The sequence below is a fragment of the Lycium ferocissimum genome, chromosome 5, assembly GCF_029784015.1.
Source record: "Lycium ferocissimum isolate CSIRO_LF1 chromosome 5, AGI_CSIRO_Lferr_CH_V1, whole genome shotgun sequence".
In the NCBI taxonomy this organism is placed as follows: domain Eukaryota; kingdom Viridiplantae; phylum Streptophyta; class Magnoliopsida; order Solanales; family Solanaceae; genus Lycium; species Lycium ferocissimum.
The window spans coordinates 17,258,803-17,279,731 of NC_081346.1; the positions used below are offsets into that span (position 1 = coordinate 17,258,803).

Below are 20,929 nucleotides of genomic sequence, written 5' to 3' on the forward strand. Positions count from 1 at the left end.
AATTCAGGCACGCCCATACCATCAACCCACGGTTCTGCAATTAGTTTAGGTGTTTCTTCTGTTATTAGGACGAACGACTTCTCAATCTTTTCCCATGGCGAGGTTCTCATATCACTCTCAAAGATGACCCATAAATTGCGAGAAGTCATGACCTTGGAAAAAACTAAACCAAAATGAGCTTGCCATGAGAGCACTTCTTTCCAATCACTATAAAAAGATCCTGTACCCATACCACTCCCATTATTCAAGGAAAGCCAACCAAGATGCATAGCTTCCAAAGTCGTCACATCACTCTCATTATCCACATAGAACACATCAAGAAAAAGGTTATTCTAAAGACTCTTTTTGGTTCATTCCATCGGATTTCACTAAACTTCCTTTGTTTCAATTGCTTAAAGAAAAAGACCGGAAAAGAAAAAGGTTTGTGATAAATTATATAAAGTTCATATATAAAACATGCTTCTGTAATAGTAGTTTATTAAGCAGTGACTTTTTTTTTTTTTTTTTGCTTTTCATATAAGGGTTTATTAAACATTATATAAAGTTCATATATAAATTCATATAAAATTTGCTTTTTGTTATAAAACAAAAACTATAAAGTGAATACACAGAAGAAATATATAGAGAGAGATAGGATTGTATTGCTTTTCTTTCTATTCTCAATTGTGTATATCTTTTCCATCTTATACAAATGAGTTACTATATATAGGAGGAAATGGTACTTGGTGGCCAAGTAACAAACTTGGTCACCAAGCTAATGATATAAACTTACCTATCAAGTTTACGTTGCCTCCAAGTTAATGGACAAACAAAATATAATATTTACAACACTCCCCTTTGGATGTCCATTTATAGATGATGTGCCTCATTAAAACCTTATTAGGAAAAACCCTGTGAGAAAAAGTCCTAATGAAAGAAAAAGAGTACACATATCTAGTAATACACTTTAAGAGTCGCTCATTAAAAACCTTACCAAGAAAACCCAATGGGACAAAACCTTGGTTAAGGAAAAAAAGTACGGACGTATTTCACTCCCCGACGAAGACCAAAATTCGGATGTCGGAGTCTTCGCATTCCAATCTTGAATATCATCTTCTCAAGAGTTGAAGTTGGTAAAGATTTGGTGAACAAATACGGGATTGTCACTTGAACGGATTTGTTGCACATCAATATCACCATTCTTCTGGAGATCATGTGTGAAGAATAACTTTGGTGAAATGTGCTTCGTTCTATCCCCTTTTATGAAGCCTCCTTTTAATTGAGCTATGCATGCAACATTATCTTCATATAATACTCGTAGGGTATTTTTGTATCACACTTCAAGCCACATCTTTCTCTCGATGAAATGTATCATCGATCTCAACCACACACATTCTCTACTTGCTTCATGAATAGCTATTATCTCGACATGATTCGAAGAAGTAGCAACAATGGACCGTTGTGGATTGCCATGATATAGCAGTACCTCCGCATGTAAATAGATAGCCCGTTTGAGATCGAGCTTTATGGGATCGGATAAATAACAACGCATCGTACCGCATAACCAACAAGATACGTACTACCTTTGTTAGTATAAAACGAGACCCATATCGCTGGGCTCCTTTAGATATCGCAATATATGCTTAACTCCGTTCCAATGTCTTCGTGTAGGAGAAGAGCTATATCTTGCTAGTAAATTTACGGAAAACGCTATGTCGAGTCTTGTAGCATTAGCAAGATACATAAGTGCACCTATTGCACTGAGATATGGTACTTCAGGACCAAGTAGCTCTTCATTTTCTTCCCGAGGTTGGAACGGATCTTTGCTCACTTCAAGTGAGCGAACAATCATAGGAGTACTTAAAGGATGCGCATTGTCCATGTAAAACCGTTTTAAAACTTTCTCAGTATAGATAAAAAGATTGATGGATAAAGATCCCTTTTGCGAAATGTTCAATTTGCGACCAAGACGAGTTTTGTCTTTCCAAGATCTTTCATCTCAAATTCTTCCTTCAAATATCCAATCGCCTTTTGGAGCTCTTCTGGAGTTCCAATGAGATTTATGTCATCAACATAAACAACAAGTATAACAAACTCTGAGTTTGTTTTCTTAATAAAACACATGGACAGATGGCATCATTTATATAACCTTTATTTATCAAGTACTCACTGAGGCGATTGTACCACATACGCCGATTGTTTTAGACCATATAATGATCTTTGTAATCGATTGAATACATTTCCCGAGATTTTGAACCAAATGCTTCGGCATTTTATATCCTTGAGAATTTTCATATGAATTTCATTATCAAGTGAGCCATAAAGATAATTTCGTAACCACATCCATCGGATGTATTTCAAGGGTTTCATATACAAATAAACCGATGAGATATCGAAATGTTATAGATCCATAACTGGTGAATACGTTTCTTCATAGTCGACGTCGGGTCTTTGAGAGAATCCTTGTGCAACAAGGCGTGCCTTATACCTCACAATTTCCTTTCTCTCATTCCTTTTCCGCACAAAAACCCATTTGTGGCCAACTGGTTTTACACCATTAGGCGTTTGGATTACAGGTCCAAAAACCTCACGTTTGGCAAGTGAATTCAATTTCGATTGAATCGCTTCTTGCCACTTTGGCCAATCATATCTTTGTCGACATTCTTCGACGGATCGAGGTTCTCGATCCTCAATGTCTTTCACAATATTTAGTGCAACATTATATGCAAAAACATTATCCACCATAATCTTCGATCGATTCAAATCTATTCCATCACCAGAAGAGCTCAATGATAGTTCTTTATTCACTTGAGTCTCGGATTCCCTAATATCTTCAGGAATATCAGGATTAATCAGATCTTGAATATCTTCATGATATTCTTTCATAGTGTCATTTTGATCATTTTTCACGTTTCTTTTTCTAGGATTTTTATCCTTAGAATCCAATGGCCTACCACGCTTCGGCGTGTATGGGATCGGAGGCTATGACACTAGTAGATTATCCCTTTGGGACATCAATTCGGATAGGCACATTCTCTGGCGGATATGTGACTTAGTTATCTTCTTCAAATCGGTAAATGCGTCGTTTGATTTGCTATTTTTTGCAAGTGAATGATCTTACGGATCTCCCCGTTCACATATGGGGGCACGTGGATCAAAATGAGACGATGGAACTCTCCACGCAATTTCTCTTTTGATTTCTTTTCTCTCTCCCCCTAATTGTGGAAAATTTGTTTCATCAAATCGACAATCTGCAAATCGGGCAGTGAATAAATCTCCCGTCAATGGCTCAAGATAGCGAATAATAGAGGGTGATCATATATTCCAAACCTTCTTTGGGGGCCCATCTTAGTGCGCTGTGGTGGTGCTACAGGCACATATACAGCACAGCTAAAGATTCAGAGATGAGCAATATTTGGTTCATGACCAAATACTAATTGTGACGGGGAGTATTTATTATAATGAGTCGGTGCTGAGACGAATAAGAGATCTTTGCGTATAAAGATAGCATGACCCCGAACGGTAGTGGCAACCGTGTTTTCATAAGTAGTGGTCTTGCTATCAATTGTAGTCGTTTAATAAATGACTCGACAAGGCCATTTTGGGTATGAACATGAGCTACGGGATGTTCAACCTTTATCCCAAGATAAACAATAATCATCAAAAGCTTGGGATGTAAATTCTCCGACGTTATCAAGACGTATAGCCTTAATAGGATAATCGGGAAGCGTGCCCTATAAGCGTATTATTTGTGCCAATAATTTCGCAAATGCCGAGTTGCGAGACGATACGAGGCACATGAGACCATCTCGAAGACGCATCTATTAGAACCATAAAATATCCGAATGACCCACAAGATGGGTGAATAGGTCCACATATATCCCCGTATATGCTTTAGAAAAGCGGGGATTCAACGTCGACTTTCATTAGTGATGGCTGGTTATCAATTTGCCACGATGACAAGCGGCACGCGAAAATTCACTACTTTCAAGAATCTTCGGGATCTTAAGTGGATTCCCATTTGAATTTTCAATAATTCGTCTCATCATTATTGATCCGGGATGACCCATTCGGTTATGCCAAAGCACAAAAGTTCTGAATCGTTAAACACGGTTTACGATTGAGTGTGCTTCAATTGTACTAAGTTTTGCATAGTACGAGCGAGAAGACAAAGTTGGTAATTTCTCCAAAACATATTTCGGCCGGAGACATTCTTTGTAATAATAAGATATTCATCATTTGTTTCATTTAATGTCTCGACGTGATACCCATTACGGCGGATATCTTTGAAACTCAACAAGTTTCTTGGGGATCTAGAAGAGAATAATGCATCTTCTATAACAAGTTTCGTCCCCCTAGGTAGAAATATAGTAGCTCTTCCGGAGCCTTCAATTAATTTCGAATTGCCAGAAATTATATTAATATTTCCCTTTTTCTTAAACAAGTGAGAAAAGTATTTCTCATCTTTGAATATGGCATGCGTTGTTCCACTATCAATCACACAAATATCTTCATGATTGGTCATTGATCCAAATAATATTTGAGGATTTTCCATATACTCTTCAAAACGAAAGAATAGACAAAGTAAACATCAAAGTAGATATTATGATTAGACAAAGCATTACACACGCTTTATTACATATATTACTATTAAACAAAGCATTACACACACTTCATTTACATAACTATGGAAACATAACCACATTAGCTAATACAAACGACATGTATTACAGATCCATCACCGATCAGATGATCTATTTTCCCTTCAGGGTGTTCAAAGAAATCCACATCTAGATGCATGAGTTCAACATTATCTTCAGAAATGAAATTTGCTTCGGCATTCTTTTCGGACTTTTTGAGGGAGGCTTGATACAACTCAACTAGGTGCTTTGGCGTACGACAGGTACGTGACCAATGCCCCTTCCCTCCACATCGGAAGCATTTATTTTCCGAATTTTTCTTTTACACTTTATGCTTTTCCTCCTTCTTTTACACCGGTGATGAAGGGTATTATTTGGTGCAATACGAGAATCATGATTAAAATTCCTTCCTCGACCACGGCCATGACCACGACCTCTCCCACGCCTAGAATGGCGAAAATTTGCCTTATTCACTTCAGGGAATGGGGCGGTACCAGTGGGTCGGTTTCCATGATTTTTCATTAATAATTCATTATGTTGTTCAGCCACTAGAAGATGTGAGATTAGATCAGAATATTTTTTGAACTTCATCTCTCGGTATTCTTCTATGAGCATACTCGAAGGTGAAAAAGTGGAGAATATTTTCTCCAAAGATATCATGATCAGTGATATTTTCACCACATAATTTCAACTGTAAAATAGTTTTAAACATGGCAGAATTATATGCCTTAATTGATTTAAAATCTTGTAGCCTTAAATGGAGCCAATCAAAACGTGCTTGTGGAAGTATGACCATCTTCAGGTGGTCATATCTATCTTTTAAATTATTTCACAGAGTAAGAGGATCTTTAACAGTGAGATATTCCATTTTCAAATTCTCATCAAGATGATGGCGGAGGAATATCATTGCCTTGGCACGATCTTGGTTTGATACCTCATTTTTATCTTTGATGGTGTGCGCATCCATCGCATTAAGGTGAATCTCGGCATCAAGAATCCAAGACATATAGGTAGTGCCGGATATATCTAAGGCTACAAATTCACGTTTAGTAAGATTTGCCATTAGTAAAGGGAAAAAGAAAGTCAATACCTTCGAGGCTTTTAAAGTACTTGCTCGAGATAACAGAGTCTCGTGCTGATAACGTGTTATAAAATAAAAACTATAAAGTGAATACACAGAAGAAATATATAGAGAGATAGGATTGTATTGCTTTTCTTTCTATTCTCAATTGTGTATATCTTTTCCATCTTATACAAATGAGTTACTATATATAGGAGGAAATGGTACTTGGTGGCCCAGTAACAAACTTAGTCATAAGCTAATGATATAAACTTGGCTATCAAGTTTACGTTGCCTCCAAGTTAATGGACAAACAAAATATAATATTTACAACACTTTTCAAATAATTTGGAAAAAGAGTAACTCTTTTTTTTTTTTTTCCTTTTCTTTTTCAAACTTCGCAAACAAATGAAATTTTGTTAAGCAGTTTTTCAAACAATGCCTTAATTTCTAAACTACAATTAGTCTTCTCGATCATGTGAAAATAGAAATTCTTTTTGGAGCTTTTGGTGGAAAAGTATGAAAGCTTCAACCAGGATCCCATTTGAGAGGTTTACAAGGACTGTTTTAGGTCACTATTTATATTTTGTTCTCGTTTTCTTTTTTTTTTTTTTTTTTTTTTTTTTTTTAAAAAAAGGTCTAATCCCAAGGCAGACTACCGCTTCCATCTTCACGTTCTTCCCCTTCTTTTTCCTGAGTTGGATGGAACACATTTTATTGAAGGATTAGTGATGGAATGATGGTGCCATAGTCTATTTTTTGTTTCCAAAAATGGTGTCATACTCTATGCACAATTAAATTTTGAATTCGTCTTTGATAAATATTTTATAATTAAGGAGAGTAATGCGTCACATTCTAAATCTTAGTGCGAGGATTGAGGGAGGAGGAAAGTGCGTCTATGGTATAGGGCGAACTTCAAGCCCCTTAGCTCGCTTGTATTGGGGAAGCTCACTTCACTTCTTTTCTTTAAATCGCTTGTCATGAGGGAAAAGCAGCAGATAAAGGGAAGGATAGACAGTCCAGCAAGTGTATAAGGATGAAGTGAACATGAATGGAGATGAGGGAATATCTACAATACCTGGATTTAATCAGATACAATTTGAAGGATTTTGTAGGTTCATTGATCAAAGATATATTCTTATAGCTTGTTTAGCCAAACTATTTTTTTTTTTTGGAAAACTGTTAATTTTTTTCAATAAGTGCTTATTTTAAGAAAAGTGAAATGTTTACCCAAGCTTTTGGGAAATATTAAGTGTTTTGGGGAGTAGCGAGAATACGTTTTTCGGTAAAAAAAAAATAAATTTTGCCCAAAAGTACTTTTGAGAAAAATATTCTTAGAAGTGCTTTCTCAAAGCTTGGCGGACACTAGTTCTTTGCTCATATTTTCAAATTAATTAGTCAAACACAAACTGTTTTTCGCTAAAAGTACTTTTCAAAAATAAGATGATTTTAGAAGTTTGGCCAAATAAGTTATTAACTACGGTCTTAGGAAGCCTACATAATATTCTTAAAATTACGATCACTACAAAATATATAAGTAGTGATCTCGGATTGAGAGGTTAATCTTACTTGATACAATTTTATGTAAAAGGTAGAGTTTGAAATGATATATTATGTATGTAGGTGGTTTAAAATAGTACTTTAAATGTATTCCAAGCAGTTCTTGTCCTTTAAGTTAAGCAAATTGTATGTTTTTGGTTTGTTTCAAATATTTAATGAACGCTCAGATTTGACCAGAGTTATGAACCAAAAGATATAATCAGAAACACCAGGAACTCCCATGAAATTCTAGAAGCTACAACCAAGGGCGGATCTACTTGGGGGCCAGGGTGTTCACTCGATCATCCTCGGCAAAAAATTACAGTGTATATATGGGGTAAATTTTCTGTGATTATGTGTATATATTAACTTTTGAACACCCTCGGCAAAAAATAACAATGTATATTTAGCTTTTTTTTTTTTTTCGAACACCCTGAATGAAAATTCTGGATCCGCTACTGACTGCAACACAAAAAATTAGCTAAAACAACACGACATGCTTTAAAAATAGTTTTTAAATAAAAATAGTAGAAATTGCAAAAAACTCCAAAACTCCTTAAAGGACTATTTTGAACCTACCCCAAACACAAGAGACCATTTTTTTTTTCTCTGAGGAGCGGGAAAAGGTTTTGAGGGACCATATGGTATACATTTCAAACGCAAGTCCACCTCACTCCTTCTAAAGTCTTAACACCAAAATCCACTGTTTCTCTTTTCGAATTTCACAAATCTCCAGCATATATTTCACACACCCTGTTGTTGCAGCCATTCATCAATTAAAGGGTAAATTCTCCACTCTTACTCGTACAGTAGAACTTGTAGATTAGTTTTGCACTTTAAATATGAAGATCGCTCTACGTTTTAACTTGTCCGATTCATTTCGATCTAAATTTTATTCGTCTCTAAACAGGAAGGAATCATTATTACATTCCGGCTAAATTAGTAATAGCTGCTTGTCTGCTTTAATTGCTCCGATTTTTTGGTTTTTGAAATTACTGCTCGAATTGTACTTGTTTGTGTCATTTTTCTCAAATTTTGTTTGCAATTTTTGAAGATGGGTGTGGAGAACTATCATGTGATAGAACTTGTGGGCGAGGGTTCTTTTGGGAAGGTGTATAAAGGGAGGCGAAAGTATACTGGGCAGGTACATTATTATCTTCTTTTCAGTTCAGGATAAGCATTCTTAGTGATTTTGCTGGTTATTCTAATTGTTGCTCTCACTTTTTATTTTGATTAATTTCAGACGGTTGCAATGAAATTTATTCCGAAACATGGGAAAAGTGACAAGGACATTCACAATTTAAGGCAGGAAATCGAGGTATTCTCCGTGCTTTTTACCTTTTGGGCGTTTCCGCTTGTGAATATTCATGTTTGATGATGCAGCTAGGTCTAAATAATGTGGTTCAAAGAAACATTTCCTTGGATTTTTCTGAAACAGAATGATTATTCTTGCTCTTTTGATCATAAGTTTTAATTCTCTCTTAATTGAGTTTGTGCCAGATATTTATGTTTCATCTAGATTACTGATTCTGTTGAAGTTTTGCTTGTGCTGTCTCTATTTTCTCATGGAGGTTATTCAAATGGTGCAGATCTTAAGAAAGTTGAAGCATGAAAATATTATAGAGATGCTCGATTCTTTTGAAAGCCCACAAGAGTTTTGCGTTGTTACAGAATTTGCTCAAGTAATTGGTCTCCTCTCTCTATTTCTTTGTCCTCCAACTGTTAGGCTACAATGCAATATGCACATTTCCTCCGTTAGGAGAATGGCTGCATGACTGACTAATGAAAATTATCATATCCAGGGTGAGCTGTTTGAAATTCTTGAAGATGACAAATGTCTCCCTGAGGAACAAGTCCAAGCAATTGCAAAGCAGTTGGTAATATTTAAACATTACATTTCTTCCATCAACTACTAATCTGCAGAGCAATTCCATCATTGGCCCATAATTATATCTTCTTTTTTTTTAATTTCTTTAACTTTGTTTTTCTGTTCATTTTTAGGTAAGAGCACTGCATTATTTACACTCAAACCGTATAATACATCGTGACATGAAACCGCAGAATATTCTCATTGGTGCTGGATCTATTGTCAAGGTTAGTTAGCCTGAGTCTTATGACTTGTTTATCGTATGAACCAGTAGTTTCATGGAATTGGGTTAGTATTAGTCTATTAGATATTACATAAAACACAATTCACAAAGTTTTTCTCATGGATATCATTCTAGTTATGATCTTGGTTAGCCAAGTTCTTGTATTATGATTTTCTCATTCAGAATGTTATGATTTCATGTAAAACTGCAGTCGCAGTAGTTCCTTCTTTTTTGGTTATGATTGTGTATGAGTGACGTCTTTCCTAACGTGCTTAGAAATTGAGTTAGAGTGGATAAGCACAAAACTTGAACAAACAAATACCGTACAGTTCTCTATTCACCACCAGTTCCTTTGTGAGTATAGTTTGACATCAGCCAGTATAACTGGAAGCAGTGGTAGAATGTTGAATCAGGTTCACATTTTGCATTATAGAACAATTGTAACACTGGCAACGCAATTCAGGAGTGGATGTTAAGATACCCACCTCTTAGGTCCAACATATCCAAAAGATGAGTGAGGCAAAAGTGTCTATTTTAAGATGGATATGCAATCATATAAGATTAGAATCACATTAGGCAAAAGGTTCAAGTAGCACATAGATGATAAGATAAGAGAAAGTCGCTTAAGATTGTTTGGTCATGTCCTACATAGACCTTTAGATGCACCAGTCTATAAGTATGAAATTATGATACTTGAAGGTGCTAAAAGGGGATAGATGTAGACATACAATCACATGGCATGGGAAGAAGTTGTCTTGAAAGACTTATAATTCTTAATCCACGCACCCTTAGAAAAAATAGAGCAAAATGGAAGAAAAAGATCCATAGAGGCAATACCAACAAGTTGGGATGTTGATATCCTTACTTTAGGTCCAATCTTCACTTGGACTTGGAGTCCTTTAGAGATTTGTATGCTACTGGAAAATGTTGAGAACTTCTACTGTTATAGAACTTCAAATATTGAGTATTGCATCGGGACGCGTCTAAATGGAGTGACATGGATAGTTAGGGTTTATATAGATTATTATAGCAGATCGCCATTGAGTGAAGTGTAGTTGTTTTATTGTTGTATTACCTTCATACATTCAACAACTATTTTTGCTAGGGATCTAGTCTTATTTTAGTTCCTTGAGGGAACATAATTTAACTTATTCATTGGTATTTCTGTGGCTATATGACAACTAGCCTGCTAAATTTGTTAAAGCTTTATTACAGTATGAGAACTTGTGATGATACTGGAAATGCGTTAGGGCTAGTTTACCTTCATACTTTTGTGGATAATCTGCCAGTGCATAACTGGTACTTGTTGTACTCTGTATTCAGATCAAAGATGTAACCCTATCTTCTCATGTCTCTTCTCTTTTTTCTTTTTTCTTTTTTATTTAACAGCTTTGTGACTTTGGTTTTGCACGAGCCATGTCCACAAACACAGTAGTCTTGCGATCCATAAAAGGTGAATTTCACTAAAGTCATAGTAGGATTGCTTTGTTTTCCTCAGTCTATAAATGGATATCAAGTGGTTGATACAAGTTACTGTTGGTCCACTCTGCACCTGATCCTCAGTTCTCTTTCCATTTTCTTAGGTACACCATTGTATATGGCTCCAGAATTGGTACGAGAACAACCATACAACCACACTGCTGACTTGTGGTCTCTTGGTGTTATCTTGTATGTGACGTATTTAACTTAGGAATGTTTTCAGTGTTTTGAATAACTTCGAAAAGATTCTGTGTGATTGGTGGAAACGAATTGCCTTCTAGCTGGAGGGAAGCTTGACCTTTTTTGTTAGACGAAATAAGCTCCTCTGGTTTTAAGAGAGAAAGAACAAACTTTACAGCTAGGAAGCATTAATAATTAGAACCTTTTAAAACAGGAACCACTGCCTGAATAGGAACATGCTTTTATAAAGACAAGGAAAACAGTTACAGACTAGTTCAATGATACTCTTTATTAGCATCTTTCCTTCTTCGGCAACTTTGTTTCTCCTTATGAATTTGATCAGCCGATTTTATGCAGATATGAGCTTTTTGTTGGTCAGCCTCCATTTTACACTAATTCAGTTTATGCTCTTGTTCGTCACATCATCAAGGTAACCAAGATTACGCTTGGATAGATTTTGGATCTAGAGCTGTGATTGATTAGACCATTAACTTGTAACACACTCATGCTCAGGACCCAGTCAAGTATCCAGACAATATGAGCTCAACCTTCAAGAGCTTTCTGAAGGGCCTACTTAACAAGGTTTCCCTCTTTAAAAATAAAAGCCCTTGCACTACTATGTTTTTAGCTCCCTATTTTGTGATCAAGTCATCAATTCTGTGAATCAGGTACCGCAGAATAGATTGACATGGCCTGCACTTCTTGATCATCCATTTGTTCAAGAAACATTGGAGGATGTGGAAGCTAGGGTAATTAGAGACATTGAAAAGCAACCTACTAACTTTTAAATCTGCCATTTTGGTCTTTCATTAATGGAACAATTTATCAAAATAACAGGAGATTCGTGCTGCAGCAGCTACTGCAAAGGGATCTGATGCAACTTGGAGGGGGAAAGGAGATATTCAATCAACTCAGCTGAATGTTGCAACTCCCGAAAGTAAGATTTCCATTCACATATCAGCATGGACGTCTAATTTGCACAATTCATCTATGTCAAGGGATATCATTGCAGGTAAAAATCATAGTCAAGCTGTAAGCGGAAATGGAAACATTGGGAGCCTTCAGACTGAGGTTCATTTGAAGAGTCCGGATGTCACAGTCAATGCTTCACCAGAGGAGTTCCCTGGTTTCTCACAGCCTGATGATATTGTACAGTCAGGTTAGTTTTGTTCTGATCTATAGAATAGGATAAATCTTCTACTTATGTGATCATGTTGCAGAATCTTGGGGTTTCTATGTGCTTACATAAAATGCAGCTGATATAGTTGTTCTCAACATAGGCAACAACGGAAGAGCTTTATTCTTGTATTAGCTCTTTGCAATTGCAATTTGAGTAAGATATATGACCTGTATATAGGTAAATTTTTTCAATTTTTTTTAGTATTACATCCTGAACTTTGAAATAATTAGGTCAATGTCACTTTAAAAAGTTAAACCATGACACGTAAGGGATGGAATAAACGTAACTCCTGTCATGACTTTCATTTAATTTTCTTTTTAAAATTGATTTAAAAGTGGCTCTATAGTTACTTTCTTTGTTTCTGATCATGCAAGTAACTGCATATTTTCTTGTTCCGCTTCTCTATGAGACAAACAGCCACCAACTGTAGGTTTTTCCTGAGGTACATTAGCTCCTATAAGTTACACTGTATCGCTGTCAGCCTGTCACTAGCATTGAGCTTTTGTCTGTACGAAGGACAGACACACTGTTCAACTTTTTGAAGAATTGTCTTTAGATGTCGTATATACATATAATACAGTATTTGCAATACTATTAGTTATCTGAATTTTAGATGCACAAGTAATAGCTCTTTCTTTCTCTGTCAGTTTCTCCAGCTCATCTATCTTAGCTTCTTATGACATTTGAATTTCATCACAAGTTAGTTCTCGATCGTGCTTCTAACTTTGTAGTTACGTATGATATCCTATTCATATATTTCTGTTCATCATTCTTGTGTTTCTTTCAGAGAGTAGAGGATCAAATGATCTTTACCAATATCCATGATATATGTTGTCTTTTCAGGTTGTCAGGTTTTGGACCGACTGGAAAGCAACTCCCGAACAGTTAAGGGTGCAAAAGTTATTGGTCAAGATAACGATGCATTATCAGCTATTTTGGTTCCGCTAAGAAACTTGTGTGAAGAATCAAAAGTTCCTGGCAGGTAAATAGATCCCTTTAAAAGAGGTGTTTATCATCTAATTTGATTTAGACATGATATTGTATATTTTACTTGATATTTCTAAAATATATGTGTTCAACAAGTAGGTATCATATTAATTACTTTGTAGTTTCTTGATTAATTATTCACCTTGTTTTGTGATGTTCTAACTGTCAAATTTGCCTTCAACTGAGGATACCTTCACCCTGCTACATTAATGCTACGAGAATGAATTCCATCTGCGTGTCTTTAAATATTTAAAGGAGATAGAATAATTTTCTTTTCCAGAGGTTTTGCTATTATGTATCACAATTCACACATATTAGAAGATCAGTTCACACACTGTTTGCTGCTTACTCTTGTTTGAATTTTGGTATCATTTATCAAGCCAAAGTTGGTAACATTTGATGGTTGACATCTGCTTGAAGTAAGCAGGACAAAATTGTTACTTTTGATATTACTAACCTGCTTGCTTCTTGCACAGGGATCATGATATTGTCATAATAAACCAATCACTTAGAATCCTTTCAAACTTAGTTGCAGCCGGTGCCATCAACTCAAGTGGGACTCTTGATCAAATTATATGTGTACTTCTTGGTTTCACGTCTGCTGTACTTAAAACCAGGTCATCTAATGGAGCTGAATTGCTGATGAAGGTAATTAGTGAAGTCACCTTCACTCACCAGATCGAAGTAAAAAGGAAGAGGTTTTGCCCTGCTATGGGTTTCTGTCCTTGTGAACTATAATTACACATCTTTTCCTTGGACTTCGATGAGAGAGCTAAAATCTCACACTTTGCAGCTTCATTCTTGTCCAAACTTTAGTGTTAAAATAAGAAGGAAAAAAAAAAAAAAAACTAAGTTTCACGAGGACTGCATTTTGAATAACATGTGTATCCTTCAATACACATTTCAGTAATATTCCTGATGCCGTTTTGCTTCCTTGAAAATTGATGATTGAGTGGTCCGACTGTAATGCAGAGTTTTTCAGTCACCAAAAAACTGTTAGATATCTGTGGAGGTGCTATTGGAAGCTCATGTTTAGGGCATTGGAAAACGCTTCTTGAATTGTACGCACAGGTTAGGTTTCCTAACATGGAAAATTATGCACTCATGTCAACTTGTATATTTGTTTTGAACTGCTATATGCAAATCTACAGGTCATAAATAGTCTGGATGATGCTTCTGGTCGAGTTCTGTCTGAGTCAACTGGTTGCATTGCAGCTATGTTGTTTCGAGTGGCTCAGGCTCTTAAAGTATCATCTTCTCCACCAACCCTAATAGGAACTCTAAAAGAGCTTCTAGACCATGCTAGCAGTTCTGGCATAGCGGACCTTTTGATTTCGTGCTTAGCCACATCAGGGTCAGGTTCCTCAAATTTACTGCGAGCTGCAGCTGAAGCCTGCAGGGCTCTTTGGTTGCTGGTGGACGCATTTGAACTTCTTTCTCTAAGAGAAAATAGATACCATTTCCCAATTAGCTGTTTGCGAAGTCCTTCTTTACATAGACTTGACATCAAAGACCATGTGCGAGGTCCATTGCTTGGAAGAGATTCAACAAAAATTATTGATGCCATGACAAAAGCATTTCTAAGATCCAAAGCCGTACAACTTGCTGTTTATTATTGTCTGCATCAGCGTCTTGAGGCTTCTATCTGTGGTGGAGTACAGGTGTCTATCTCTTTGCTGTTACTATGTTTTACTGGAACTTGCTTAATAAGTTTGCATTTGTTGGGGAATAATTGCTATCTTGTATAGCAAGCCAAAAAAAAATAAAAATTGCAGTTGTTGGAATTTTGTGTATAGGTATCATATGAAGCACAGTAACTTGGATATTTTATTTTCCCTGTTCTCTCTCTCTCTCTCTCTCTCTCTCTGTGTCTGTCTTAGTTGTATCTACCAATGTCCATCTCAGCTAACATTTACCATCTCTAGGCTAATAATTTTAGATCAAAATGTTCTGGAACAGTTATCAACTGACATTTGATGAAAGGTTCTGTGCTGTTATTATTATTTCTTTAAGCCATTGGCCAATAGATCTATTTGGTTGGTTAAGTACTTTTTTTCCTGCTTATGGCAAGTGAATGCAGTAAAGCGAGACTGTTCTCTCCTACATTTCTCCTAGACATGACATTTATTAATGTAGCATGAAAGGGAAGAATAACGCATGTCCGCTCAAAGTAGCAGGACAAGGTCCATTGAGCTTGAAGAGAGAAGTGAAGTGTGTGCTTCTTTGAAGTGAAACACAAAATTCATGGCATTAAAGTACCAAACATATATGAATTAAGTACTATAATGATCAAATTGCAATTAAAATGACTGTTATCAGTATCCAATATATAATAATGCTGATATTAGTCCAATTCTTCAAAGTTGAAATTCAAAGAACCGACCACTTCTAGTTAGTTTCACTTTGTTCATCAGTATTTGAAGTGCATATTTCTATAAAGCGATACCTCCTTGCTCCGCTCCGCTGCTTTGGTTTGAGCGATGAAGCAACGGTTTTTGATAACGTTGGGCGCATACTCTTTAAAGAAACATCTAATTGGCTTATTATATCTCATCATGAAAATTTATTTTGTTTTCTGTTTTACACATAAAAGAGCACTGTGAAAGAAGGCTAGGTTTTGTGAACGTTGAATAAAGTAGCTTATATTATGCCTTGTTCTGATCTCTAGTCTAGTCAGTAGTCACATGTCAAAATATTAATTTATTCTTCTTTTCAGCTTATTCTGAGGTGTTGCTTGCATAGCGGAATTGTTGGAACTATCCTGTGTGGTCTGCCTAGTTCTCTTCCTGTTACTACAGTCGTGAGTGGAGGAGGAGACGGCACTATTGTTTCAGAGCTTTTCTCTGTACTATCATCAGCTAAGAAATCACGTGGAGGAGAAGCAAACACCTTGGTTCTGCACTTAAGCCTTCTTCTTGCCACCATTGCACAATGTCTAAAGTCGTCAGGAAGGAATTCTGCATTGTTCATTCTAACTACATCTTCAAGAAAGCAGCTCACTCGGCTCTCTGACCTTGCACATTATTTCTCTGCTGATGTGCAATCATTATGCCAACCTCATTCTGCATCTGCTATGCTAGCTCTAGCATCCATTCTGTCTCTTGAAACTGGCTGCACAGTTGAAACTAACATTCTTGACATAGCTGTACCAATGATCCCTAGGACCGCCAAGCTATGTGAATACCTAAGGAATCCTGCTAATGAACAAGATGGAATAAGTATGTTTAGTGGAATGCTTTCACATTGGCATGGCCTAAGGGATGGATCTATTGGGTTATTGGACATACGACTGAAGAAGGAAGGACCATTGGCTGTGCAACACTCCTGCGCAAGTGGTATTCCACAGCTTCTTATTGATTTGTTAACAGGCAACATTACAGAGGTCTCTTCTGAAGAATCCAATTTTTCAAAAGATCAAATTGGGCTATCACCAACCGGAGTTGCATGGAGCATTTCATTGCTATGCCAATGCCTTACTGGGGGAGTGTCCACTTTTCGCCATATATTGCTTAAGACGGAGCACATCAAGGTCATATCAGATTTGATATTGGACATGCATCTTAAGCTAGTCAAATCTTGGAGTGGACCTGGTGGCGGGGTGGATGGGGTTAAGGATACAATAAATACAGTTATAGATCTTTTGGCATTTCCTTTTGTGGCTGTACAGAATGGTCTAGGTTTGCCATCTGCTACTGCTTCAGTGAATAGTGGATTTCTCCTTAATGTCGGTTCACCTGGTGGAAGAGTTTGTCCCGAGGACAAGGACATGGTGAAAGCAATTGAATCACATTTGGGAAAGTATACTCAAATCCTATTGGAGGTCTGACTTTGTATCTTCCCTTCAAATACTTAAAATTTTATTTTAAATAATCTGTACTTCAAGGATTAAGTTTCTGAGTGTCGTTTACAGTTTGTTGGCCAAATTCCTTAAAGGATATTCATGGAAATGTAAGCATGAAAGATCACAAGTACAAGCCAAGCAAATTGCAAGTTGGCCATTATGCAAATTAGGAGTCGTTATATGTCTCATTAGTATATGATTCTCCATAGAGTTTTTAAGCTTTGAATAAGCAAGTCTGTATAACGAGACATGCATTTCCTAGCATCTATCAACTGCATGGAGGGCATACATGATTTCCTCTATACCTCACCTTTTGTCCTCTCTATAGAAAATCAATGAGATAACATATCCTTATTGACATGGATGGCAAGTGACTTTGGCTTGGATAACACATGATAGATATACTTTGTGCTTGCAGGTAGGAGTTCCAGGCATTATTCTTCGGTGTTTGGAACACATGGAATCCAAAGATATAGCCAGGCCTGTTGCATTTCTTGCCAAAATGACAGCTCACCGACCTCTTGCTGTTCAACTATTGGGTAAAGGATTGTTGGATCCTAGGAGAATGAAGCCTCTACTGGATGGTTCATGCCCTGGAGAAGTTGTTCTGGATGTTCTTATGATTGTTTCAGATTTGGCTCGCATGGATAAGGTCAATTCTTAACTGCATGTACTTATACTATTCGTGATTTTTTTTTTTTTTTTTTGGCTATATGTGGAAAATAAGAATCTTTGATCTTTAAAGTTGTGTTTGTATGGTCAAAGTTAACTAAATTTGTAAAACATAAGTTTAAAGTTGGGTCTCAATTTAAGTGATCTTAAATATTAGGGTCTGTTTATTTTTTGTGTTTAAATGTGTTATCTACATTGAACGTAATATCATAGTCCAGTCAAGGATGTTACTCTTAAATCTTGCTCATGGGAAGCAGGTCATATGTTTGTATTGGTATTGAGGAAGTACCTTGTACTGTGAAATAGTAAAGCATAAGTTCTATGTTGTAGACTCATTTGTTGATACTTATTCGATAAAGATGTGCGTAATCATTGAAGAGCTTGATTGTACCATAAGTTTTCCTAACTATGCTGACACTGGTTCTAACTGTACACATGCATCCAGGCCTTCTATGAATACATTGATAGGGCAGCGATCTTGGAGTTTCTGAAGGGCCTTCTAACCGATAAAGATCCTAATGTGCGTGCCAAAACATGCAGTGCTATAGGAAATATGTGTCGACACAGCTCCTATTTCTATGCTTCGCTGGTAATCTTCCTGTATAACCTCAAGTTGCATCTAAATCTAGTTTAAACCAAAATGATCTTTCTTTCGCAGTTTTGATATTACTTTCTACTGAAGTTTTACAGTTCTAGAATTTGTCCCTACTCCATATAATTTTTTCGTCTTCAACTTCTCAACTTTTTTTTTCTGATCTTGTAGGCAAAATGTGGTATCATTAGTCTTCTCATTGACCGATGTGCTGATTCTGACAAAAGAACGCGGAAGTTTGCTTGCTTTGCTGTAAACCTTTTTTTTGCTTTCAAGCTGATAGAATCAAATTATCTTTTTTATCTCAATCAAATTATTGTGATAATTGGTTAGCTGAGGAATATTTTTCTCCATTTGTAGATCGGCAATGCTGCCTATCATAATGATCTGTTATATGATGAGCTCAGGAGATCCATTCCTCAGCTGTCATATCTGCTGCTTTCAACGGAGGAAGACAAAACTAAGGCCAATGCTGCTGGGGCACTGAGTAACCTTGTGCGCAACTCCAACAAGCTTTGCGAAGATATTGTGTCTAAAGGAGCCATGCAGGTTTTTCATGCCCCCATCATATTTTACCTTCGTCATTCCTTATTTGCAGAGCAAATCTAAACCTACCTATTCTATTTAGTTGCAAAGATATTGTTACTAAACCAGAAAGTTTTCTCATATCACTTTATACTAGTTTCAAGTGCCTGGATGGAAATGCCTTCAAACTTCCCTTAATGAAATTGATGGTGTTTTTTTTATTTTTTCCCAGGCGTTACTGAAGCTGGTGACAGATTGTTCCGTCGTAGCTCTGAGCCCCAGTAGAAAAGATACAATAAATGAGTCTCCTTTAAAGATAGCACTATTTTCCCTGGCGAAGATGTGTGCTCATCCACCTTGCAGACAGTTCCTCCGCACATCCGAGCTATTTCCAGTGGTTAGGCAGCTTCAGCAGTCACCAGAATCAACAATAGCTAATTATGCCTCTGTAATCGTCAAGAAAGTTGCAGAAGTTCATTGATTATTGATGTTGCTCGAAATCTGCCAGCCACAGAATTGAAGCTCATTTCTCATGCGCCAGTATGAAAAGGTTGATCCATCCTTGGTTAGCTTATCATGCATTGCTCTTATTCAGTTGAAGCAACCTTCATAAACGGCTTGAGGTTGCAAGTAAATATATGTAACTATGTACTAGCTTTTGAAACTTCTCCTATGTATCTCAAAATACAGTAACACACTTTCAAGCTAGTAAATTTTTTTGGTAGTTGCTCCATTGTCTTCCACTATGGTGTCTTCTTATGCGGTATAATGTAATGCTGTTATTCTTATCGGGAGGAAAATAGTGTAGTCTTCCATTTTTAACATGGATGCAAAGCCCTGCGTATCCTTTCATTTGGTTGCACTGGACTATAGCTCACCCCTATATAGTAACTTGCCTTAGATTTTTTTTTTTTTTTTTCATTTTCCTTTTGTTATTTATTTTAATGTAGTTAATGATGATAACCAACTCCCACAGGAGAATTTGTCTATCAATCCGGAAAAAAAATCATCTATCCATCAACTAAGTACTCTTCCTCGACTCCGTTGGGTTAAAGATAGTTGCTCCTTTCGCTTACAACGATTCCTCATGCTTCAAGCTGATTGATGATGCAGAACTTGAACATGTGTAAAATTTGTGATTAATTGTCCATAAGCATTATCTCTTGGCCATCATTTATCCAAAAACCTGAACTCTAACGCTAGGTCCGTCATGCATGCAAAAGTTTTTTAAAAAATAGCTGCAATACTACTTCCACAAATCAGCACTTAAACTTGACATATCCGTCAACCGAGTGATGTTTAATCTTTTAGGATGTGTGACTATTTTCTCCGGATTCTGTCTCAATTTGCTATTTATTACAGGCTGGGAAAAGAGTATATTTCCTAGCTATCTACCTTTTTAGTTTTGAATTCCGTTCTTCTCCACATCCTTTAAGTAACCTTTATTCACTTCTTATGATTTCAATAGATTCATCCAGTGTAGAGCCTAGAGTTTTGATCCTTCAAGACAAGGTTCAACAAACAACCATTACGGAACTTAGAACTGAGGGGCTTTGACCCAGCTATTAAAAATTAGTACAAACATTGAACTGAGAGTTGTAGGGCTTTAACCCTAAGGGAAGCCCTTTCAAAAATTCTCTACGGCCACAGGCGAACCCAGGCCGAAGAGGGGGTTTGGAAATAGTTTTCAACCAGCAATTGACGCGCCTCGGTTAGTACCTCACTAGCTGCGTCATTGCCCCAAGCGCAAAGATACTTTAATCTGTCTATTGCCTTCGCGTTTTATAGGCCTAGCTCAGATCCGCTTTCTCATCTATTTGCCGATATGGGACACTCTGAGCAAAGCTGTGACATGACTAGTACTAAAATCTAGCCGAAAAAAGGGTAAATATACGTTTCTTCCTAAAGGAACATTTGGGTGCCAAGATTAAGTAGGTCCTTGGCCATATATTTTTCATTTTATTTGCAGATCAAGTTGTGTTTGTTTATAGTTTTTTGCAAAGAATATTTGGATATTTGAATGTACTGAAGTGAAAACACAGTTTTACGTGTTTTTCAAATTTCAACAACTTCAAGTTGTATTTGGAATTTTCATGATCAAACGCTGATTTTCAAATAAAGTGAAAAAAGGGGGAAAAAGTGAATAATTCGAATAGCCAAACGGG

General features: G+C 36.6%; 1 protein-coding gene and 1 non-coding gene across 2 annotated transcripts; one reads left to right on the forward strand and one right to left on the reverse strand.

Annotated features, from left to right (window-relative positions):
* The first annotated feature begins 7,838 nt into the window (after positions 1–7,838).
* Positions 7,839–19,507, forward strand: LOC132056279 (serine/threonine-protein kinase TIO). Its single transcript, XM_059448401.1, has 23 exons — positions 7,839–8,001; positions 8,273–8,362; positions 8,462–8,536; positions 8,808–8,900; positions 9,021–9,095; positions 9,220–9,312; positions 10,698–10,761; positions 10,892–10,976; positions 11,325–11,397; positions 11,481–11,549; positions 11,636–11,716; positions 11,805–11,904; positions 11,980–12,126; positions 12,991–13,129; positions 13,611–13,782; positions 14,107–14,205; positions 14,286–14,795; positions 15,851–16,954; positions 17,394–17,627; positions 18,093–18,236; positions 18,411–18,491; positions 18,600–18,788; positions 18,997–19,507. Exons 2-23 carry the CDS (start codon positions 8,273–8,275, stop codon positions 19,243–19,245), a joined length of 3,966 nt encoding a protein of 1,321 aa, XP_059304384.1. The 5' UTR covers positions 7,839–8,001; the 3' UTR covers positions 19,246–19,507.
* An 859-nt stretch (positions 19,508–20,366) lies between these two features.
* LOC132058622 (U4 spliceosomal RNA) lies at positions 20,367–20,518 on the reverse strand. The gene has a single exon (XR_009415348.1). It is a non-coding gene; the product is annotated as a U4 spliceosomal RNA (small nuclear RNA).
* Between the last annotated feature and the right edge of the window lie 411 nt (positions 20,519–20,929).

What these genes read in the sequence shown, in the direction of transcription:
- LOC132056279 (XM_059448401.1), top strand. Translation starts at nt 8,273, where the DNA reads ATGGGTGTGGAGAACTATCATGTGATAGAACTTGTGGGCGAGGGTTCT. An exon ending in AAGCAATTGCAAAGCAGTTG is followed by an intron (nt 9,096 to 9,219) that starts GTAATATTTAAA and finishes GTTCATTTTTAG; the next exon opens with GTAAGAGCACTGCATTATTT. An exon ending in GAATCAAAAGTTCCTGGCAG is followed by an intron (nt 13,130 to 13,610) that starts GTAAATAGATCC and finishes CTTCTTGCACAG; the next exon opens with GGATCATGATATTGTCATAA.